This window comes from Antedon mediterranea, chromosome 4 (genome assembly GCF_964355755.1).
Source record: "Antedon mediterranea chromosome 4, ecAntMedi1.1, whole genome shotgun sequence".
In the NCBI taxonomy this organism is placed as follows: domain Eukaryota; kingdom Metazoa; phylum Echinodermata; class Crinoidea; order Comatulida; family Antedonidae; genus Antedon; species Antedon mediterranea.
In genome coordinates, this window is record NC_092673.1 from 8,271,445 (window position 1) to 8,296,461 (window position 25,017).

The following is a 25,017-nucleotide window of genomic DNA, read 5'->3' on the forward strand; positions in this document are numbered from 1 at the left end:
ATGGCGACAACTGTCATCTTTGCTATACCTTTTCATTTAAGTATACGCGAAAAGTTAAGACGTTATTGAAACTTTTTAATACAATATATATATATATATATATATATATAGTGATCACCAGACCAAGAAACCAATGTATTACGATCTAACTTTATTTGACCTAATTCTCATAAAATCGACAATTACTTTTTCCATGGATCTTTGTTTTACGTTTAATAATTACCAATTCCATTTTTATCATTGCTTTTTAAACCTTAGAATCTGAAAGATAATGAGCGAATAAGTACATTATGGTGCCATTTTAGACCAACATAGTAAATGCAACAATCTCATCAAGAAAATACCCTTTTTGTGGGTTTAGCAAAAAAAAAACCCACCAAACATTAATAACTATGATTTCAAAATTGTGTATACCCAGAAGTTGACAGAATAATATTTTCTTTCCTATGGAACCCCAGAATCGGTAACATAGGAAAACTCTACATACAAATATATTCAAATTTGGTGGCCTATTAAGAATTCAATGGCTGCATAAATGAATGATGAAACTATTGTACCTTGGAAAAATATTTTTATATAGAATTCGGTTAAAAATTATTCATTTTATACTCCCCAAATATCTGTAGGCCTACTTCTTGTAAATGTAACAAGGCTATATGTATATATGGCTGCAGTCGCGTGTTCAAATTTGAGTTAGTGTTTACCGACCGACCGACATAGTGAGCTATATAGAGTAGTGACTAATAAAAAGACACTACCAGATAGTAAGCAATTTAAAATTTTCCCACTTTCATATATTCATGAATCCGCAACACTATAAAACTCTCTCTACATTATCAATTCTTTTTTTATATATGTGATGTGCCATATGGACACGGCGGATACTACCATATATTTAGACACAAGTGACAACAAATATGATGTGCCCAATTGACATAATGATGTCATATCATTACCATATTTGAGCAGAACACTACCATATTTGGGCACATCACAATTTTTTTCTGAAACGGCGAACGCGTCGTTAACCAGTCAACGCGTTTGAACAGAAATGAACGGATTATCTGCATTAAACGTATGATGAGGGCCGAGGGCAGCAGCTAGCTAGCTGGAAAAGGGAAAAGCCAGGAGGAGGAAACATGGCGAATGGGTCATGTCTTCACAGTGGATATGCTAACGAAGTTCTTCGGGGCTGGCAATCTTGCGATACTTCGTTGCAACCTATTAATTTCATTTATCCTGTATTTATAACGTAAGAACAATACTTAACAAATGTTATGTCTTCATGTGCACTACTTGCCTAGGCAATAGGTAGGCCTAGCGGGCTATAGGCCTAGCTAGGCTACTACTAGGGTCTCCTAGGCCTAGTAGCCTATAGGCCTGGTTAGCCTAGCTAGGCTGGCCTAGCTAGTAGTAGTAGTAGTAGTAGTAGTAGTAGTACGTACGGTAGGCTGGTCTACTAGCTAGCCTAGGCCTAGCCTAGCCTCTAGGCCTAGTAAGTAGGGATGCTAGTCAAGTCGCCCCATCGCAAAGTCGCCCCATACAAAGTCGCCCTATCGCAAAGTCGCCCCAAAAGAAAGTCGCCCCGACACAGTCGTCTCATCGCGGCCAAAGTCGCCCCATCGCAAAGTCGCCCCAACACACAAAGTCACCCTATCGTAAAGTCGCTCCAAAACTTTAAAATGGTTTACAAGTGTGTAAAATGTCGCAATGATACACAAAATAACACGAAACGTGTAGGTATAAAAGGGGAAGCCCCGCCATGTAATCTCAGGTGACACGATTGGCACGCTCCCATCAGAGTGGAAACCCCCGATTAATCAATCTCTGCGGCGGATGCACAACGCGCTAGCTCCTCACCAGAGCAGAGGGAAATCCCCGTAATTACTCCGCCGTTGTCGTACTACAACACACCACCTGAAGAAGGGGAAACCCTGCCGTCACTCCGACTTTTACGATGATATCGGTCGCGTTCAAAATTGGTGATAAAATGATGTTACGATCTAGATTATTACTACTTTGGTCGATGAATATTCATTTTGATTGTAAAATTGTAAACATAGTTTAAGATTATAATATTATTCGGCATAATATAATGTCATTTTAATAACAGTACATAATTATTTAAATGTAAAATATTTTATATGGAACGTATGCTACGTCTGTGTCTTTTATTTACCTCCGCCAAGGAGGTATATGTAATCGATCGCGTGTGTTTGTTTGTCTGTCTGTTGGTTTGTTTGTTTGTTTGTTAGCTGGATTACTCAAAAAGTAATTACAAGATCTTTACCAAAATGAATGTACAGATAGATATGTGGTCAAGGACCATTTCATTACAATTTGGGACCATTTCGGACCACGGTCCCAATTCTGGACCACTTTTTAGTATACTTTTCAGACCTGCTAGTGTTAAAAGATAGGACAGAATTTTTCAAAAGCCGGCCTGTAAAATAAAAATTTAAACACACATTATGTAATAGGATAAACATTATAATGTATACGACATTTAGCGCGACCAAAGTAAATTGCGATCGATATGATTAAAACACCGTACTATCTACTAGCGGTACGGTAAAATTGCCTTCCTAAAACGCGTACCTAAATATAAAAATCGTTCCTAAATATATAACTCGTTCATAATATTAAAACTCGTTCCTAAATATTCAAAACCTAACCCTCGAAATAATCTCTCTTAAATTAAAACTAAAAAAAAAACGTAAAACAGAGTATCGAACCTCCAACCCCTTGACCCAGAGCCTAATCACAAGCCCACTAAGCTACATAGCTGGCTTGCTGAACATCATTGCAATAACCTATTTGATTAACATCTATCTTACATAGTGCCCTCTATAATTACCGTACCTTTAGTTTTTAGAAGTATGGATACGGTACCGTCTTTAGCTATAACGTAAATACAAAGTGGTTAGGATTCCGGCAGAATCAACACAATTGATCAATTGAATATCGCTCATACTGTACATGCAAATTTTTATTTATTATCTCATGTACACAGTTTAACACCAATTTTTCCAACTGTTTGGCTGGCTTAGTTACTGTAGTGTAGTGTTGTACTGCGAATAGGGGTCTAGTGGTTTTGTAGGTTCAATTCTCGATCAATTTTTAAATTTTTTTTTTAAATTAAAAATATTGTATTTTATTCACCATCGTCTTTATCCATCATCGTCTTTGCCTAGAGGGATGTTTTTTTTAGTTGTAGATTTTAGTTCTCAGTGAATAGTTTCTGTCGGAATCTGTTACAATGGGCAGTTGAGTTCCGGTGCCTGAATCCTAACCACGGCGTATTAAATAAGCCGGTCCTTGTTTGTAGATTGATTGTCTGGGCCCAAGCCTAGTCCTCGATTGCTAGACTAGGCCTTTTTAACAAAATGGAAGACATCTTCGATCGATCCAAACAATAATACTGTGCAGAGAAGCATAGAAATAACATAGCCTATACAGTAGCACGGTAAGCATATTTACGGAAGAAAAGTTTACTTAAAAATGTGTAATTCCTTTATGTAACGGACATACATATATTGACAACATTTTTACTGTAAAATGATCCTAAAAGTTTAGCCTATATAACTGTATGATTTAAAAAAATGTAAACATTTATGTTGTGTGGTGCCATGATATCCCAGCGTTTTTCCTTAAAGATCTAAGTAATACATAGGCTTTACCTAAAGTTACCACATACTTACAACATATACAGAGACCTTCCTTGACTTGATGTGAATCGTGCTTACGAATAAAGTCCTTCAGTGAAACATGAGGTGCTTTAGAGAACCATAACAACATATTTCCACTGGCTTTATTATTTAAAAATATTTGCAAATTATAATTTTAAAATACTAGGTCTACTGTTTGTAATTGATACTGTAGGGATGTTGCTGAGGCTGTTGAACCGATTGCAAGTTTACCGGGACAAGCTCGATATGGTGTTGAAAAGCTACAAGAAGCCTTAAAACCACTTGTTCGCAAAGGCTTAAAAGCTGTCCTTTTATTTGGTGTTCCTTCATCTCTTCCAAAGGTTTTCTTTTAAATATTATTTATTATTATTATGTGAACTTAAATGTAAACCTGGTAACTGTCATTTTTTTTTTATTTTAAAAGTAATGTATAATATGAAAATCTAATTTAAAACAAGAAATATGAATAAGAATTATTGTTGATTTCTTCAAAATATATAATAAAGCTATACAATTAAAAAGTAGAATATATTAAAATGTATGAAATTATTGCACATTTGTTAAAAAAACTATAGGCATCCCTAATATCTAAAGGCAAGGATTCCCAAACCACAGGATACGGCAAAATTTAAATGAATTTCTACTTCGTGTTCAAATTTTTTTTTTCACCTGATGTTGTGTTCCAATTGTGCAATCAGCTTTTCTTATGTAGAGAGGTTCAATGTCTTCTTATAACCTTCCCACATGTCAAATAATTAAATCAGTTCAACTGAAATCTACTTATTTTTACAGGATGCTAGGGGGTCATATGCAGACTCACCTGAAACACCTGTAATAGCTGGTATCAGGAAGTTAAGGATGACATTTCCAGAGTTGTTGATTGTGTGTGATGTTTGTCTATGTCCATACACAGATCATGGACATTGTGGTGAGGATAGTAATTACTTGACTAGCTAAAAATATATATAAAATACATTGAAAAAACAAAAACAAAGCATGGCATTAGACTTTGGGTGTTTTTAAGTTTCTTTGTGCAAATTTATTTTTATCTATAAGTCCAAATGATGTAGGTAGGCAAATTGACTACTCAATCCAAATGTTAACAACTCATTTTAAATTGAATTATAAATATTTAACTCTGTGGAGTACAATAGAAATAACATACACAAGTTGTTTCTTGAATGCCCAATAGCAGCCTTACACACTATAAGTTGTTTCTTGAATGCCTAATAGCAGCCTTACACACTATAAGTTGTTTCTTGAATGCCCAATAGCAGCCTTACACACTATAAATTGTTTCTTGAATGCCTAATAGCAGCCTTACACACTATAAGTTGTTTCTTGAATGCCTAATAGCAGCCTTACACACTATAAGTTGTTTCTTGAATGCCTAATAGCAGCCTTACACACTATAAGTTGTTTCTTGAATGCCCAATAGCAGCCTTACACACTATAAGTTGTTTCTTGAATGCCCAATAGCAGCCTTACACACTATTAAGTTGTTTCTTGAATGCCCAATAGCAGCCTTACACACTATAAGTTGTTTCTTGAATGCCTAATAGCAGCCTTACACACTATAAGTTGTTTATTGAATGCCTAATAGCAGCCTTACATGATATAAGTTGTTTCTTGAATGCCCAATAGCAGCCTTACATGATATAAGTTGTTTCTTGAATGCCTAATAGCAGCCTTACACACTATAAGTTGTTTCTTGAATGCCCAATAGCAGCCTTACAGGATATAAGTTGTTTCTTGAATGCCCAATAGCAGCCTTACACACTATAAGTTGTTTCTTGAATGCCTAATAGCAGCCTTACACACTATAAGTTGTTTCTTGAATGCCTAATAGCAGCCTTACACACTATAAGTTGTTTCTTGAATGCCTAATAGCAGCCTTACACACTATAAGTTGTTTCTTGAATGCCTAATAGCAGCCTTACACACTATAAGTTGTTTCTTGAATGCCTAATAGCAGCCTTACATGATATAAGTTGTTTCTTGAATGCCCAATAGCAGCCTTACACACTATAAGTTGTGTCTTGAATGCCTAATAGCAGCCTTACACACTATAAGTTGTTTCTTGAATGCCTAATAGCAGCCTTACACACTATAAGTTGTTTCTTGAATGCCTAATAGCAGCCTTACACACTATAAGTTGTTTCTTGAATGCCTAATAGCAGCCTTACACACTATAAGTTGTTTCTTGAATGCCTAATAGCAGCCTTACATGATATAAGTTGTTTCTTGAATGCCTAATAGCAGCCTTACACACTATAAGTTGTTTCTTGAATGCCTAATAGCAGCCTTACATGATATAAGTTGTTTCTTGAATGCCTAATAGCAGCCTTACATGATATAAGTTGTTTCTTGAATGCCTAATAGCAGCCTTACATGATATAAGTTGTTTCTTGAATGCCTAATAGCAGCCTTACATGATATAAGTTGTTTCTTGAATGCCTAATAGCAGCCTTACATGATATAAGTTGTTTCTTGAATGCCTAATAGCAGCCTTACACACTATAAGTTGTTTCTTGAATGCCTAATAGCAGCCTTACACACTATAAGTTGTTTCTTGAATGCCTAATAGCAGCCTTACATGATATAACATTCTAAAAACGTTGACTCAGCTGAATGTGTCATAGAACCATTTAACAACTAGAAAGTCAATCCGAGAGTGCATACCTCTGCCTACTGTAAAATTCTCCTACATAAGATTTCTCCGGTAAAAAAAAAAAAAAAAATGCTGTTTGTGATTGAGGCTAATTTTACTACAAGCATGCGAGTTTGGTGTAATGGTTATGCAACAAGCCTTTCAATTATCAATAGCTTCAGCTCACTAACAATAAAACAGCAACGCGAAAATCAAACGAGTGAATTTGAAAAGAAATAGGTTTTTTAAACAACGCGCATCAAAAAACGTGCACATTAAATCAAATTATGTTTTAAAATTACAAATCACAAATTATAACTCTTGCCTCTTGTATAAAAATGAAGTTTTTTGGACAATTAGTTCTCGAGAAAATGCAATTTCAGTTTACTTGTTACTTTAAGACTGCTCGCTGGCTTTTGAAAAATTCTGTCCTATCTTTTAACACTAGCAGGTCTGAAAAGTATACTCAAAATGTGGTCCAGAATTCGGACCATGGTCCCAAATGGTTCCAAAATTTAATGGAATGGTCCTTGACCACATATCTATCTGTATATTCATTTTGGAAAGATCTTGTAATTACTTTTTGAGTAATCCTGCTAACTGTCACGAACTCCTTACGTATGCTTCCGAGTGGTTGAAAATACTTTAGGAACTCCCTTGTGACATGAAAGTATAAATACAAAATCCACAAAGTTGTAAAATAAATCAAAAACAAAGCTTTAATTTCAATCAACTTCAACTTTCAACAATCCAGTAAGCACTTTAAACAACAGCTTCACAATAACTTTTACAATCGAATATCCAACAACCTTACAATAGTTTTACATCCCTTTATATACAAGATGTTCCTATCCTTCTAGATCGTTCTTTATACTTCTTGTTCTATTGGATTACAGTTTCTATTAATAGCACTTCTGGAATGTTCCTGATTGTTCTTATTAATTATACATGGTTTCTTAAATCAAAACATCTTATTCTAGAATGGTCATATTAAGGAATGGTAATTTATTACACGCTACCGATTACATACCTCCTTGGTGGAGGTAAATAAGTATTCAATACACTTGGGTATGTTATAACCTGATTTGCCACAAAACCTAAAGATGAATGTACTCACAGTCTGTGTAGTGCATCTAATGCCATGTTTAATGTATCTATTCTCTTTTAATTTATCTCTATAATCTTGTATTATTGATATTCTATTTAAAAGGTATCTTATATGATGATGGAACTATCAATAATAAAGAGAGCATTAAGAGACTAGCTGAGGTAGGCCTTGCATATGCCCAAGCAGGTATGTACCATCAAACCTGTTGGAACTATCAATAATAAAGAAAGCATTAAGAGATTTCTGAGGTAGTCCTTGCATATGCCCAAGCAGGTATGTACCATCAAACCTATTGGAACTATCAATAATAAAGAGAGCATTTAGAGATTAGCTGAGGTAGGCCTTGCATAATATGCCCAAGCAGGTATGTACCATCAAACCTATTGGAACTATCAATAATAAAAAGAGCATTAAGAGATTAGCTGAGGTAGGCCTTCCATATGCCCAAGCAGGTATGTACCATCAAACCTATTGTACAGTATGTACTGTACCTAAATAAATATAAAGTGCCAGTGTCCTTTTGTGGCATTTCTTCATAATGGTACTCACCAGTTTCTTATTGGTTGGTATCCAATTCCCAGCTATATTTGGCAATATACTGTATGGTAGTATGGTATTGTACAAAGTGTCATTACAATTTATGTTAATTTTCAATATTTTTTCAAGTTTCACTAACAACAATTTGATAATATACAAACAATGAATGTTTATGAGTGTGATGGTATAAATAATTTCAAGAGGTAAAAGATGAAATGTTAAAAGGCGACAGTCGAGTGGAAATATGACTTCATTTTTCAATGAATAAATTACTTAAACCATAGCACAAATATAAAACATTCATTTTTTGTTTTATATAACATCTAAGTAGGCTCTTGTCATTTCATTCAGATTGAATTTAAGGCCTAGTCTTGTTGTTATAGGAGGTCGCGCGTAGTTCCGGTCTTTAACCGGTTGATTGTAATTCACCATGCTCTCTGTGACTGTTATGCAGTTGTTAAAGTCACGACAGGCTTCATCCAGTAGAAATCTGAATTCACCGCTCTATGTGGTGTGATTGATAGGGCACTTGATTTTTATAATGTGATCCAAAACCGTCCAATCAAAGAAATCTATTTAGATGTTACATAATACTGTTTATTTGTTTAAATGTGCAGTTTTGATTTTATAACAAAATGTCTCCTTTTGTTTTAGGATGTCAGGTGTTAGCACCCTCTGACATGATGGATGGCCGTGTGCAAGCGATTAAAGAAAAGCTACATGAAAATGATTTAGGAGGAAAGGTATTAATAAATCTTAGGGGCAGTGCCAAAATTATGTTTTTCCATGTAACGTTATTCTGTGTGTTATAATTCGTTAATGAGGTTTATTTAGTGTTTGTTTAATTCAATGAAGCGTTGAATGTTAACGCTACTAACGTTTTGCATCATTCATATTCATGAGGTGATTACAGATATGTTTTGCTTCGTTTACTGAATGAATAATAAAAAAACAGTACATGCTTAATATTTTGTAATACAGATGGTATAATTCAGAAAAGTATACGTTACATGTTTTCCGCTGTTTTAAATTCCGGGAAATTCCCATTTTTGGAGCCAGAAACAATTGCAACACGTGGTAAAATGTAACATTTGTTCAGTGAACAGGGGAACTCCCAGTTATGTGGCCGTCAAACTGCCGTGAAAGACTCTGGCTATACTGTACATACATACTGTATACAATTTTATTCTTAGTATAGTGTAGGAATCGTTTTTTTTTTTTAAATTAAAATACAGTTTTACTTTTATTTTAAAAAATGTTGAAACTATAATGAAGATATGGTAAAATCATGTCTGATCTAAATATTGACAAACAATTTTTCCTTGGTCTTGCACATTTTCCCATGGTCCTAAAAAATGTTTATAATTACTTAAATGTTGGCTATTGTATTTTTATTTAAAATAAACCTATCATCATGGTATAGTTAGTGTGTGTATTGAATGCGAATGAAAACAATTCCATTTTGTGTAATGTACACGCACCCCTCCTATGTGGCCACCTATTATCTTCCGTTATCTTTAGTCTATTAAAGTAACTTATTCTATATTTGTTTTGTATTGTATCAATGAATTGCCATCCTAAATCACCTATGCTCATTGGCAATAATAATACAATGTTTAGTTACTGTATGGAAATAGGAAATCCTTATGAATGCATCTGTTTCTCTTTTTTAATACTTTAAAATTTTAGATTTTGTAGTCAATGCTTTATTATCCAATTATTATACTAACTACACAGACTAATTATTGATCATTTGTGCAAGAAGTCAATTTGAAAAAGCTTTAAATTTGGAAATTGTGTTTTAATATCAGTTGTTTGTAGTAAGTTGGTTTTTTTTTTCAAATTTCATTAAAACAATTTTTAGTAGATATTTTATATTGAATAATTTTGGTTTTTAATAGGTATCAGTTTTAAGCTACAGTGCTAAGTTTGCATCTAGTTTTTATGGACCTTTCCGTGATGCTGCCAAGTCTGCTCCAGCATTTGGTGACAGGCGGTGTTATCAGCTACCTCCAGGCTCCAGAGGACTAGCTGCCAGGGCTGTGGTAAGTATTTTAATAATCCAAAGTATAACAAATATGTTATGTGGGTTTTAAAAATACACAGAGTATTAGTTTTTTTAACATTTAATGGGGGTAGGACTTTGGTCTCCTCCCTCCCTCTCCCTTCCCTACTCTTGTGACAGCTAAAAATAATGTTATAAAACTACTTTTTGATATCTATTTTTGACAGATTATGTTAGCACTCGTGTTTAAAAAATCAGTCACATTTGAGTTTAGAATTAAGAATATAAACTTAATGTTTACTCCGAGTAGGTATGATGGTAACTGCGAAAAATGGCAAATTCTGAATAGTAATAGTAATTGATTTTTGTCATTTATTTACAAAAGGGAATAATTAAAAATATTTTCTTAACCAGGAGCGTGATGTTCGAGAAGGTGCTGATTTTATAATGGTAAAACCTGGTATGCCTTACCTTGATATTGTCAGACAAACAAAAGACAAAGTAAGTTGTAAACATGACTTTTTAATGCACCAAAAACTATTGTTATTTTGTAGAGTAACACCTACTTATGCTTCCACTGTATGTCAATGTTATAATGTTTTAAGACCTGTTTCTGCTGCATCCTGCCGAATACACCATTTACTTCAAAATATAATGTTTAGAGCGACCGCATTTCTGCTAATTTTGTACTCTCAAATAACTGTTTAAATTACTGGTTCTTCGTTGGAAAAATGTTAACATTACCCAAAGTGCAATGGGATCATGCGGTCAAACGTTGCAAGATACTACAGTTGTCAAACAAATAACTGAAAGTTGCCCATTGATAACTTTAAATGGCCCAATCGTTATTTTCAACCATTCTGCCATTTAGTCATTTATTAAAAATTGTTCCTATTTCTGCTGCCAAGAAATCTGGTTATTTTGTTCATTTCGGCTGTGGTGCATTTTGATTAAAAAGAATGGAATGAAACAATGTGAGGGGTTTTATTTCTGCATCAGAACTGGAGCAGATGTGAAACGTCATGTAAAAGGATGCTAATAATTACTGGTACTGGTTCAAATAACCGTCTCACAGAGACATCTGGTAGCCATTGACTTGAAGTTGGCATTTGGATGTGTTACTTTTAAATGTAGGCCTACAGTATGAGAGTGACTACTACCAAATTACACAGTCACAAAACAACTTATAAAACAGTTCATATATACAGTTAAAACATTGCTGGGAATTATAAATTTCTGTTGAAGCAGGCTCTAATGAAGTTGCATCTAGTAAGTTGACTTTGTTGTACAACTCTATCAAGTACTGATGGTATCTTCCGACCTCTTCGTTTACTTTGTGTTGTGTGAAAAGTAAGAATTTTTGTAGGATCTTCATTTTCTTTTCTAATTACATGTCCGATCCAGTTGAATTGTTGCTTGTAGACATATTCTTCTAGCGGTTGACAGCCAGTAATTTTGTAGAGATCGTCATTATCAATTACGTAACGCCAGTCTATATAGTTTTCATCTGTTTCATCATCTGAGGATATGTCTACATGGTTTGGTGGGCAGACTCTTTGAAAGCCATTCACTAGCATTCTTCTTAGGAAGGTTTTGTATGTTGTGCTAAGTTTGGACATTTCACTTCCTGTTGCCCTCCAAGCATGGCAACCATAGGTGAGTCTACTCCTAACTAGACCATTAAGAAACATCATTCTTGTTTGTAGGTGGATCGTTCTGTTGGTAAGCAATGCCCTATTCTCTGCAAATGCTCCTTTGGCTGAATTGATTCTGTATTTTACTTCTTGATCTCCAATATGAACATCATTGTAGGTAGCCCATACACCAAGGTATCTAAAGTGTGTTACGTTGTTAATGTGTACGCCGCCAATTTGTATGATGCATCTTGGGTATTCTTCAACTTCCTCTTTCCAGTTCCATATAATGGTTTCTGTTTTGGGGGCACTAATTCTTAGGCCAAATTCCAGACAAACTTTATTCAAGATGTTCACAATGGTTTGCAGTTCTTCTTGTGACCAGGAGCTTACAGCAAAGTCGTCAGCATAGCCACTTTCAAAGTCGTCATAGATGCCCCTTGATGGTGCTTTACATCTTTGAGCACGATTTGTAGCTTCAATAGGAATTAGGTATTGTATCATTAGGCCATCCAAACTAGCATCTTTACAGCGTTGTTTGAACACTCTAATAACGTAATCAAAATATTGGTTAAACATGCTGGTACTCTCAATACCACCCTGTCGCACCCCAGAAGATGTTTCGAACTTATCATCACTCGGATCGTCGTCAGCAAGGTATGCTTTCGTTGAGCTGTACAGTGATTGTATAATGTCAATCATAGTAGTAGACTGGTTTAAGTGAAACCTATTACGAACGCTTAGGAAAAGAAGATTACGATTCACATGGTCGAATGCTGCTGTTAAATCAATGAAGCATGTATAGAGTTTGCGATTTGAGCGATACGCAATTTCCTGGATCTGCTTGATTACATATATAGCATCATTGCACCCTCTGTTGGACCTGAATCCAAACTGTGTGCGTAGAAGTTGACTTTCATAAAAGATGGAAAATTGTGTGTGAAAATTGATGCAGCTTATTTGAAACCATGACAATGTTAAACTCTATAACAGTTCAAAACGCATAGAAATCTGCTGCGGAGATTATAAAGAAAAACATTGTATTTTACAGTACCCCGACATTCCTTTAGCTGTATATCAAGTATCTGGTGAATATGCCATGTTATACCATGGAAGTCAAGCTGGTGCTTTTCAATTGAAAACTGTAGTTATGGAATCATTAACAGCAATGAGAAGAGCAGGTGAGATTTATAACGAATAAAATACAGTATACACCTTCAGGACAAAATACCCTTGAATGAATAGAGCTTAGACGTAGTGTTTAGACATTGCCGAATTCTATCATCAATTAATTTTTATGTTAAACTAGAATCATGTTTCTCTATTCTCCACATGTTAATGTGATTAAGCTCATGCACACAATAAAGCATCCATCTGTCCTGGATGATGACAAATAATAAATGTCTTTAATTTGTAATACAGTAGAACCTTCATTTTACGTACGGTACGGGACCGAAAGGCGTACGTAAAACAAGGGATTCGTAAAATCAAGGTTGACCTTAAATTGACCCCAAATACGTAGAGATCGTAGCTAGCCGTATTTGCCTAGACTATTCAGGCCAGGCTAGCAGGCCTAGCAAGAAAAGTACAGTATATACAGGCTGTACGATGTTTAAATAAAGTGTAAAATATAATTGTTTTCTATCAATAAAAACGTGCGTAGCTTGTCCCACAGACAGCAGAATTCCTCACACAGCCATGATTGTGGCTTTGTGTGCTTTGTTGTTGTTAAATTGCGCCCTCAATGTAAGAAAATGATGACGTCATCGGTTATTTTAAGCGTACGTAAAATCGAGGGAACGTAAAATCAGGGTACGTAAAACACAGGTTCTACTGTAGTCCCAAAAATGGTTTTTCTGAAAAATAGACATAGAAGGAAAGATGTAATGTTGTTCGATTTATATAACCCTTATATAATCAAAAGATTGTCCCAAAGCGCTGAATGTGAAGCTTTAGGGAAAATAAGGTTTAGAGAGTGAGTTACTAAATTTCAGGATGCTATTTGACTGTGCTTCAGTCAATGTTGTACCACTGACATAAAATAGACATTAAATAATATTGTACATGTGAATTATAACGGTGAAAAGGTGAGTCCCGTGTTCTCTGAACGTAGGGGAATGAGCTGTTAGGAGTTCATTGTACTAAGCCTTGGCATTATGTGATAGGGTGGCCAGTTCCTTTCCACACGGAAATTTTTCTCCCTAGTATTTTCAACCAGGTACTCATTTACAGCTGAGTGGACTGGGAGTTGTCGGGAATTGAACCCGGATCTATCTGTATGACAGTCAAGTGTCCTAACCACTCGGCTATCCAACTCATATGTGAATTATATATATATATTAATTCAAACCTTCTCCCAAAACAACTGTCCCAAAAATCAACAAAATACACTAAATAATCATTCAAACGATATTTTTTTAAGGTGCTGATCTAATTATATCTTACTACACACCACAATTGTTAGGATGGTTGCAGCCTGAGCTAGGTGAAGAAGATGACTGAAAAAGATAATACATTCATTTACTCTAAGATAAACAACAGTCATTTTAATGAACCATGCTGATATACTGTATCTATTTGTAATTGTTATGTGTGGGTATTTGTCTATAAGACCTAAAATAATTAAACCATGAACATGTGTAGATTATTTGTGATAATTTACCTCCGCCAAGGAGGTATATGTAATCGATCGCATGTGTTTGTTTGTCTGTTTGTCTGTTTGTTTGTTTGTTTGTTTGTTAGCAGGATTACTCAAAAAGTAATTACAAGATCTTTACCAATATAAATATACATATAGATATGTGGTCAAGGACCATTCCATTAAATTTTGGGACCATTTGGGACCATGGTCCCAATTCTGAACCACTTTTTAGTATACTTTTCAGACCTGCTAGTGTTAAAAGATAGGACAGAATTTTTCAAAAGCCGGCGAGCAGTCTTAAAGTATTAAGTAAACTGAAATTGCATTTTCTCGAGAACTACTTGTCCAAAAAACTTCATTTTTGTACAAGAGGCAAGAGTTATAATTGGTGATTTGTAATTTTAAAACATAATTTGATTTAATGTGCACCTTTTTTGATGCGAGTAGTTTACAAAACCTATTTCTTTTCAAATTCACTCGCTTGATTTTTGCGTTGCTGTTCTATTGTTAGTCAGCTGAAGCTATTGTTAATTGAAAGGCTTGTTACATAACCATTACACCAAACTCGCATACACATGCTTGTATTGAAATTAGCCTAAATCACAAACAGCATTAAGACACACACAAATATATTTTTTTTTTCCGGATAAATCTTATGTAGGAGAATTTTACAGTAGGCGGAGGTATGCACTCTCGGAGTGGCTTTCTAGTTTCCACAATATGTTTAATGCATTTTTGCTGAATAATTAAACCTAGGCCAGTATTTGTTATGCTGCTATAAAACGTAAATGGTGTTTAATATTTTATGGAACTGTTTCCTGAAAAGTATGTATATATTGATTATGCTTTTCTGTATAATTTTTCAAACATACAGTTTGAATAAATCTTTATAAATATATATATGTAAGTTTTTATTTGGCGCCCTACAAAGAACAGCTATAGAGCGTCTAACAATACTAGCATTATTAATTAAAAAGAAAAGTTTTAAGTTGACGTTTAAATAGAGGTGCCGAATTCGCTCCTCTTAAATCAACAGGAAGCGGATTCCAGATTCATGGTGAAAAAGTATTTCCGATTAGATCGTGGAACGAAAAGTCAGGTGGGATCATTAGAGGAGCAAAGTCGACACCTGTAATAAATGAAAGCTGATGGGGGTTAAACTTAATTAAATCAAAAAGGAACAACAGAGTAAATACATTTACAAACAAAAGCAACAATTTTGTACAAAATCCTTTTTTTTATATGAAGCCAATGGAGATATTTTAATAAACCATCCGAGGGCTGATCCTGTTACGTGCAGCCTTGTTCTGCAATCGCTGTAGTCGTTTGAGATTAATTTCACAGGCACCAAACAAGAGCAAGTTAGCATAGTCAAGGCAGGACAGGATCAGTCCCCTGATGGCATTATGGCATTATATAAATATATTGTTATTCATTGTAATTTTTGTTTTAAACCAAATGAAAATAAAAAATGATGCATCTATAGAATATCCAACAATAACTTTGTTAAAATGTAAAAAAATCATTTCAGGAAACTAGGAACTACAGCAAAATGTTTATAAATAATGGTTTGTGTCTAATGCTTAATTTATATTAATTTAGAACTGTATTTTATTTTTTTACATATCATTGTGTATATTTAAAATAGCAAATTGATCATTCCATACAAAATTATTCCTTTTATTAGTACTTGATGCTTTGGACATTTGCTTCTCACTGTAAAGTGTAATATTTGTTATTGTCAACCCCATCCTTGAAAAATGATATTGGTGCTTCAATTTAAATTACATAGTAGAGTAGCTAAAAAAAAAAGAGTAATATTATCAATGGTTCACAGCTTGTTTTGTGACTATTTCAAATATAATAGAATCCTGATATGACTGATATCAAAGCATAGAATATTATTGATGTGTTCATGTTACTTTAACATGTCTTTAGCAGTTGGTAGCTAAATGGAAACATTAAGAGAATCTTCAATAAATAAATGTCTTATTTGGAAAATTGTTATTGTAATATTGACTAGTGTAAAAGTGCCTCACTGCTGTTAAAATATATTTGGTGGCAATGGTTTTTTGTTTGTTTTATTTTCACAAAAATAGAAGACAAATGAGTTAAGAAGCATGGAACACAACACATGAATGTTAGGCACACAAGTTGAACATCTGGAACATTTACCAAAACATTCAAAATTTAAAAGCCTAACTGAAACAATGTTTAGATGTTGGGATGACATTACAGAGATGTTCACAATTGAAAGGCTGTATTTGTCACTGATGAATGCTAGATTACTTGTGCACAATGTACTGTAGGCCTCACACTGAATTCAATGCGTGGCTATGCAGTAGAACAATGGGAGGTGAGAGACAATGGATGCATAATATTGTGACCATGTGATCTAGCGTATGTAAAAATATGCCATCTTACTGTATTTCATGCAAGACGTAAACTATTCCTTCAAGTTGAAATATGCACCATTAAGTTTTCAATGTGCAGGTCAAATTGGGCGCATTGGAAGATAACGTTTGGTTTCCACTACGCAAGACCAATAAAAAACGACAGTTCTGATCATTCAAGTGTCATGATTAGTCTAATTACTTTCTGTTGCAAGGGAAACGAGCTTTATGCACATATGGTATATACTGTACTTGGATTTTTTAAATAGAAACTGTTTTAACTACATAGTTAAAACTCTATCTAGGTTCTAGACCATATTTCGAATTAATATAATAGCAAAAAGATAAATATTTTGGCACATATGGCGTTTCATATGTATATGACTTGAGATCACAAATATGTATATTTTCAGACAAAAATCTAAATGCCGATGGGTCAACTACCATAAAAAAGACAATAAATACAGACTTGGGGCAAGTCTACCAAAAAAAGTTCTTTTTGGTACAGCGATGATCAGACATTAAAACACATGAAAAAAGAAACTTCCAGATATTATATAAAACTCTTTTTTATTGTTTGATTACTTGTTTAAATAGAACATTCAAGTATAATTTCATGGAATAAAAAGGTGTAACATCATAAAATCAACAACAGAGATATAGCCAGCAAAAGTGCTGGCATTTTGTCTCTTGAAAAAACATTTATAAAAGTAGCTTCTATTTGCAACAACTGCAGTAGACTAGATGTTGTAAAATAATCTCAAGTTTAACCAGCCTGCACTAAGTTAAACTAGATCGGCCATTTTTCCCGCTGTGCTACTATTATCTTTACAGTTCAGGTAAGTTGCAAAAAGCATTCACACATGACTTTTTACAATCAAACGGACGTTCAATTAGTTTGAGTAAAAGAGTGCGAGTAAGATTTAATTGTTGTCTTAAAGATATATTGTCCCCCTGAACAAATAATGTTTTTATTTTTTTTTTTAATGCCATTTAATTTCACATAATACTTACTCTCTTTGACAAAAAATTGGATAGAAAAACAAATTATTTAACTGAAAAAATATAATTTAATACAAAAAAAAATGTCAAAAGGGCTGACAGCTAAATGGGTTTATGGTTGAATTTAACCGTTTATTTTGTTTGTTTTTTTGTTAGAACTGCAAAATGGCCTATTTTATTAATCATCATTTTTCATGTTTTTAGAGGACAATAAACATCTTTAAACTCTGTGCAAAACTGGCAAACTAAATATATCAACATCAACACTTTTTTTTTATAACAATTCATAAGATAACATTTTGAAAGACAAAATATAATTTGATTCTACAGGAAAAAAGAAGAAACTGAAATATCTGTACTACTGTATATGCCAGATATACAACACTTCTTAATTTACTATGTATTTACCTTGTTTTTTTTATAGTAAAAACCAAAAAAATACTACTGTACATACAGTAGGCCTACTAAAACACTGTACAATTTTAAACATTCATTCAATTTATGCATGCAATATTGTAAAAAAAACCAAATAATATGGTTTCTCTCAATTAAACTTAGCGTTAATTATTCATTATATTTAAACTTTTGTATGTATAAAAAAATTAATTTGACATCCATGGAATATTCGGTTAGTTAATACTGTATACATAATTTTGGCAGAATATTACATTATTGTATATACTTTATTATATAATTATTATTATTGTCCATTATCATTCAATTTAATTGTTTTGATATTAAAGATGCTTTCATATCATGGAAACTTTGAATTCTATTTAATTGCTACAATTACAACATGCATATCTACATACAAATTTTATACAAATACATTTCTTTTAAACAATTGTAACCGGTAGGATTTGACAAGTACTGAAATTGAGTATAAAACCTTTTTTGTCATGAAATGAGCATATTTAACATTGATACGATCTTAATACAGCATTCAATAGTGTCACATGACGAAATCTAAACCAGAACTCCAGGTCCTTTTCACTAGACAAATTTATTCGCACGAATCTAAAATGTTCACCAATACACATGCATATTAATATTTTCATCTACTTTTTGTGACATGGAAAAATGCGCAACTAACCAGACCTCACGAATATATTCGCTTAAATTGAAAAGAGGCTTAACCACTCCTAAAAAATACCTTTATCCTCTCACTGGACACGTTCTGGTCTAAAAATAGTGTCTCCTTAATAGGGGTGTCCCTGATCCCCTGAATAGGGCTTGGCTATAATTTTACAACTTTCTCCTTGGATAGTGTACCTTTAAAACGGGTGTCCTCAGAATAGGTGGTGTGTCCCAAGGGAGGGATAGCAATATAATAGATCTCTAATAAATTTGTAAACAACTCAAATCAATGTTCAACCAAACATAACAAAAACACCATACACTGAATTGTTTTCCCCAATCAAATAAGGATTACCATACGCCTTGTGTTAGATAAAAAAAACCTAACGCATTGAAATTGTAGCTAAAAATTGAAATCAAAATTGTGATACCAGTGTGTATTGCATCTGAATAACATGATTTACAAAAAAAATATTCCATAATATTACACAATACACTGTGAAATATATATGGAAGAAATATAGAGTATGAATATCCATCACCTAGTGAACAAACTGACAACGTAATATTGAAAACAAAAATAGAATATTATAAATATAATGGAAAAACATATTGTACTGTTAATCCAAGTTTTTACAACATTATGCAACACTGTCTTTAATATGAAAATATATACGTTTAAAATAAATTAAGTTCGTCAGCTGAAACCAGATCATGTGGGAAATTACCCAATACAAAATAATAAATATATTATCAAAGACACTTGGGTATAAATTACAAGGAAAAAAAAAAAATTTATATTAACTATGAAAGAATGATGGCTAAAATCACATAAATTTAAATTAAATAATTATTTCAGATATTAAAGAAAACTATTAAAGTCAAATAATAATAACATGGTTTAGAAAACTATAAACAACACACACATATATATGGTACACCAATTATGTTCATATAAATAAAAGTAATATATCTATGTTTTAAATAAATTCAACAACAATTTAACATATGGACCAGAAATAATTGTTTCATGTAGAATGTATATGAAATAGGAAAAAAACATACAAAACAAAATATTGCACTGAATTTAAAAAAAGTTTGTTTCAGCAAAAGTAGATTCTAAATATATTAAAAGTATTAATATTATAACTAAATGAGTTAATTTTATTAATTATTTGGTGGTTAATTAACATTTCAAGCTTTTTCTGCTTTTAAAATAACATTTTTCCGTGATACATATTCTGTAAATTTTTTCTTGATTTAAAGTTCTAAAAATGCAGTACTGCTTGTTATATCAAACATTATAGTTGCATACTAAAACTGATTGCAAGTGTTAAAAACCATGACCACAAAACAAACATAATCATACATAATATGGTAATTTAATAATACAGGGTAGAACCTACTACTACTTTTGTCGAAAAAAAAACCCTCCATTTTTTTGTCTTTAAAAATGTTTGCATGCATACAAATGCACTGCATAAATAACTGTTTCACACATACATCTATAATGCATGAAAACAACCATACTAAGTAAAATAAGCATACTCTTGGTGGGATAAATATCACAGTAACACATTATTTATACTGTGTTTCCAATCTTCATCTATTTTTTATTATATATACAAAAGGAAGATTGCTGTTGTTGACATTATGATATCATTAGTGATGCAGAAAATATAATCCACATAAATATCTGTATCTAAGTACAGTACACTAAATCTATACATAGTTTCATAGCTATGAACATACAACAGTAGGAGAATAACCTAGGTTTTTGTACAGATACAACAACAGTATAAATGTTATAAGGACAAGGATTACATTATATCAAGGTTACCACAGAGGTCAAAGGGCACACGTTAATACAAAGGTTAGGCACATAATACTACTATTATTAATATCTTATGGATATTGATTCTTATAAAGTTGAATCAATGGCTCACAATGTGAGTGAAATACTGCAGAGAAGGACAGAGGGTGTGTTATTTAATATTTCAGCTGATATTGAAAATACAGATAACTTTAAGGTTTTGTGACATCATCAATATTGTCTGTTGGTAATGAAGTTAAAAAAATAAAAAATCAGGGAAAAATTGGGAAGTTATTTCGCAAAGAATGAAATAAATGTACTTCCCATTTTTCCAAGTAAAATCATCATCTTACTTTTGAATTTCAAAAGGTTATAAATTTAATTCTTGCTTTTTCAAGAACCTATTGTGGTTCCATCATTAATATTTATATTTTGAACAATACTTATAGGCTACAATGCACATGTAATTCATTATTCATTACGTTCTAATGGAAATCGGGCATTTGTAACTGGTAGTCTTCCATCCATCCAATAGCCTCTTGCTAGACAAACATTTAGGTGTCACAAATATTGTATGTTTTTATTGACTAGTCTGTTTCACCGACTTCCAGAAACACCGGCCTGACATCCAAGATCGATGCTAACTCTAAAACATGCTTGTGCAAGAGGGCGTTTTCCATTATGTCATTGCCTCGCAAATCAGGATGCGATTGTGGGTAGAAACTTTCATCCTGAAAATTTAACATTTGACATAAAATTATGGCACTGTAGTTTACCGACATGTTTGTTGCCTATCAGAAATTTTCCCACCAAAACAGGGCCACTGCCTAAACACGGCAAGACACGGTTTAAATTGGTTTATTTTCCATCTTGAAATTGGGAAGAATCAAACCATTACGAATGTGATATGAAAATGTATATATCATAAAACTTGAAAATGTTGAGTTAATCCCCCAGTCCTATTTGTCAAAGTTTTTTGGGGCCTAGACAATTGTCCCCAATAAGGTTGTCCCCTTAAAACCAAATTTCCTTCACAGGACTGAAAACAACTAAAAATTAAGCAGCCACCAATCAACACTGTCAAGCCAGAGAAAGTGTCATACTTATTAGGATATCTATTTTTAGTACTAATAACCCTATAAATTAATATAATTATTTGATCAGTTTTGTATTTTTTTGATGGAAAGAAAAATATTGTCCATTTATAATGGGGTTGAATCAACTATTTGGCACACTTAAAGGTATCCCTGTCCCTTTAATGGGGGTGACCCCTGAGTAGGGGTTGACTGTAGTGTTAAAATGTTATATTGCTATAGTTGCTGTAGTGTTAAAATATATATTGTTCGCCCTTCGTGTGAGGATATTGTAATTTAATACATTTAAAGTACAGTAGCAGATTATTTATAGACAGTACCTTAAATCCTCGATGGTATCTGAGTGTTGCATAACAGAAAATGTAACGAAGAATAAGAAGTCTCAAGTATTCATCTCCATAAAATTGCATATAAACATGATCTTTAAAAAAGAAAAAAAAAATATCTTGTTATATTATTTGTTGTTATATGAATAAAATAAGACACACTTATGCAGACACTTATGATAACAGACACTCACCCACAAGTCTCAGTTTATCATAATATTAGTATATTCCAACAAATGTATATTTTCAACATGCCCTTTCCGTAATTGTATAAAACTATGTAAAAATTTACTTAATATTTTATGTGATCAAAAATTAAAATTTTTTTCTATTTAATAGAAATAACATATATTTTACTACTTACCAATACCCCTAGACTTGCACAGCAAGTTAGCTGAATCATTCGCAACCTTTGCCATGACCTTTTGACACTTTGACCAGACATCTGCAGTGACATCTGTGATGTCACAGATTGAGCAGAATGCCATTACTGGATCACTCAAGAACAGAGTAAAGAGGTTGCCTTTGACATAGCATCGCTCCTGGATGGCAAGTGGTAATTGTACTGGAGACATGAGAACAATAACTGGTTGACCAAACAAGTTTGGAATACCCTGCAAAAAGGACATTTTTTTTAAAATTATTGTATTTATTCAAATAAACGCCCCACTTAGGAATACAAAAAAATAAATTATAACATTTTCTATTTGTAGTGGAATTCATTGAAATCCATGATTTACAATTGACCAAGGATTTTCACTGTATTGTACAGTATCACTTCTTTATATTAATTGTGTTACTAATACCATAGTTAAACAAGAAAAGAATATATAATAATATAAAAATTTTAAATAAAAAAAAGATAATAAAACGCCCCCACCTCTCCTCGAATAAATTCCCCTAAAAACCATCCTGAACGTATAAGTTTTAAAACCTGTTACTAAATTTGCAGAAAAAAGTCATATTATGAATGTGAGAAGTGGTAGGATGGCAACATTCATGTCATTCGAACCCTGGGATGACAGACAATAATATAAAATACTTGCTTTCTGTAATTTCCATTTTTTTAGACTCTGTACACACTATCAAAGTACTAGTTTGTCAAAAAAGGTGTGATATGCCCAAATATGGTAGTAATATATGATATATAATTGTGTCACATTTTTGTTCACATAAAGTTTGATATTGTAAACAGAGGAATTTTGTATTTTAATTATTTAAAAACTGTTTTGGTAGTTTCTTTAAAAAAAGATAACCTAAATATGAATAAACACAATGAAATTAAAGATTCCAACATTTTGTGTTTTATATAAAGATGTATGTAGTTCATGGTGAATGAAAATAGTTGTTGTCTTTACAGTAGTTAATATTTAGAAATAGTATATACTACAACTTACCTTAAAAACATGACTATTAGGACTGTCAACAATTAGAAACAATGGTTTCCTGGTAAATGGATAAATATCACCTGGATGCACACTAAATAAAATAAAACAACTAAACTAATAAATTATTACCAATTGTAGCAAGAAGTTAGAAATACAGGCATCTATACCACGTTTGTGAGCAAGGGGCTTATTTTTATTTCATACACATCCAATGTGAGCAACTTACCAATTACAGGAAGGATACACTAGAGGTTTCTTGGAACTTTTTTTTTTACATTTCAGGAAATAAGGAGTTCAATTCCAACCCTATTGCATCCCTTCTAGTAGGGCTAAGTACAATGTATGTATACGACTAGGAACAATATGGACATTATTTATCACTTAACATCGGATATATTTGACAAAATAAAAAAGAAAACAAGCAAGTATGTATTATGATATAGACGATTCATTAAAAAATGTACATGAAGGTAATAATGAAGATAGAAAGAAAATAATTTAAGATTATATTACGATTACATGGCGATAAGAGATGACAATATTGCAGATGAATTTTTTGTTTCTTTTGATTGACAATAGTAAAAGTCAATGTCCACTAAACTTGGTGGCACTCACAATATTTTGAAACAAGTCTTTGGTTGTGAACCCACCAACTTACAATGATTGAAAATCGGTAAACATGACAAATGATACAAATATGGATAAATATGTTGTGATGCTAATTATTCTTTTCAAATAACATTGTGAGTAGTAACAGTTATTATCATTATTCATAATTTCAAAGAACAAATCTAAAAACGTTACAATGTGTGGTGTACTGTGACAAATTAACTGAGTATCAGTTGCAACTACTGTACTAGCAAAATATGTAAATGATAATAGTGCATGACTGCTTCAATACATAAACAGTATATATTACAATAGAAACCATGATAAGGTTTGAAAAAAGATTCTTTGATATTGTTACAGAATCAGGGATAATAAAAAAACATTATTTGTATTGTATTAATGCAAATAATAACCTGAGATAAAAACAAGAAATATTTCTTACAAAAAAACGCTGTTTGAATATTTGACGTAACAATTTTAATTACTGTTCTTTCTTCAGAAATAATGATTATCGATTATTTTTGTTTAAAGATCGATAATTATAATTTCCTAAAGGTACGGCACGATAATTACTACAATTGCAAATAATAATTTAGCACTATTATAAAAAATGGCTATTAATGTAACAAAAAAAACACATAATTACACATACATACCAATGCATTTCTTTAAGATTGCCACTTGGTTTATTGTTAGACCGTTGGTCATTGCCTTCTTTACGATTGTTGGTGGCGATACCACCATAATCATAAGCACCATAATCTTGAGGTTTATCACAACCACTGGAACCATCAGCTGACATGTACAGCAATAAGGCTGCATTTGGTGGAAGCTCCTGTCAATCAAATCATTCAATACCTTATTTAATCAATCAATACACCAATCAATCAATAACACAACGATCAAGCACAACCACCCGAACCATCAGATGACATGTACAGCAATATCAATAAGGCTGCATTTGCAATATACAATTAAAAAGTATTCCAGAATACCAAGATCTTCAATTCAATAACCTTATTTGTTTTTTACTATCAGTAAATATACAGTT

At 32.7% G+C, this 25,017-nt stretch overlaps 2 protein-coding genes across 2 annotated transcripts in view; one reads left to right on the top strand and one right to left on the bottom strand.

The window, feature by feature from the left end:
- Positions 1-1,119: 1,119 nt before the first annotated feature.
- LOC140046535 (delta-aminolevulinic acid dehydratase-like) lies at positions 1,120-17,202 on the top strand. Its single transcript, XM_072091218.1, has 9 exons — positions 1,120-1,252; positions 3,883-4,030; positions 4,482-4,617; positions 7,550-7,633; positions 8,639-8,727; positions 9,886-10,029; positions 10,404-10,490; positions 12,675-12,804; positions 14,046-17,202. Exons 1-9 carry the CDS (start codon positions 1,140-1,142, stop codon positions 14,123-14,125), a joined length of 1,011 nt encoding a protein of 336 aa, XP_071947319.1. The 5' UTR covers positions 1,120-1,139; the 3' UTR covers positions 14,126-17,202.
- Positions 17,203-19,802: 2,600 nt separating this feature from the next.
- LOC140046536 (protein SCAI-like) overlaps positions 19,803-25,017 on the bottom strand; it is a 31,043-nt gene continuing 25,828 nt past the window's right edge. Inside the window, exons 10-14 of the mRNA XM_072091219.1 lie at positions 24,623-24,801; positions 23,367-23,448; positions 22,334-22,583; positions 21,964-22,064; positions 19,803-21,280 (exon numbers count right to left, since the gene is read on the bottom strand). Of these exons, the coding sequence (XP_071947320.1) occupies positions 21,137-21,280; positions 21,964-22,064; positions 22,334-22,583; positions 23,367-23,448; positions 24,623-24,801 (756 nt within the window). The 3' untranslated portion in view covers positions 19,803-21,136. The remainder of the gene's footprint in view (positions 21,281-21,963; positions 22,065-22,333; positions 22,584-23,366; positions 23,449-24,622; positions 24,802-25,017) is intronic.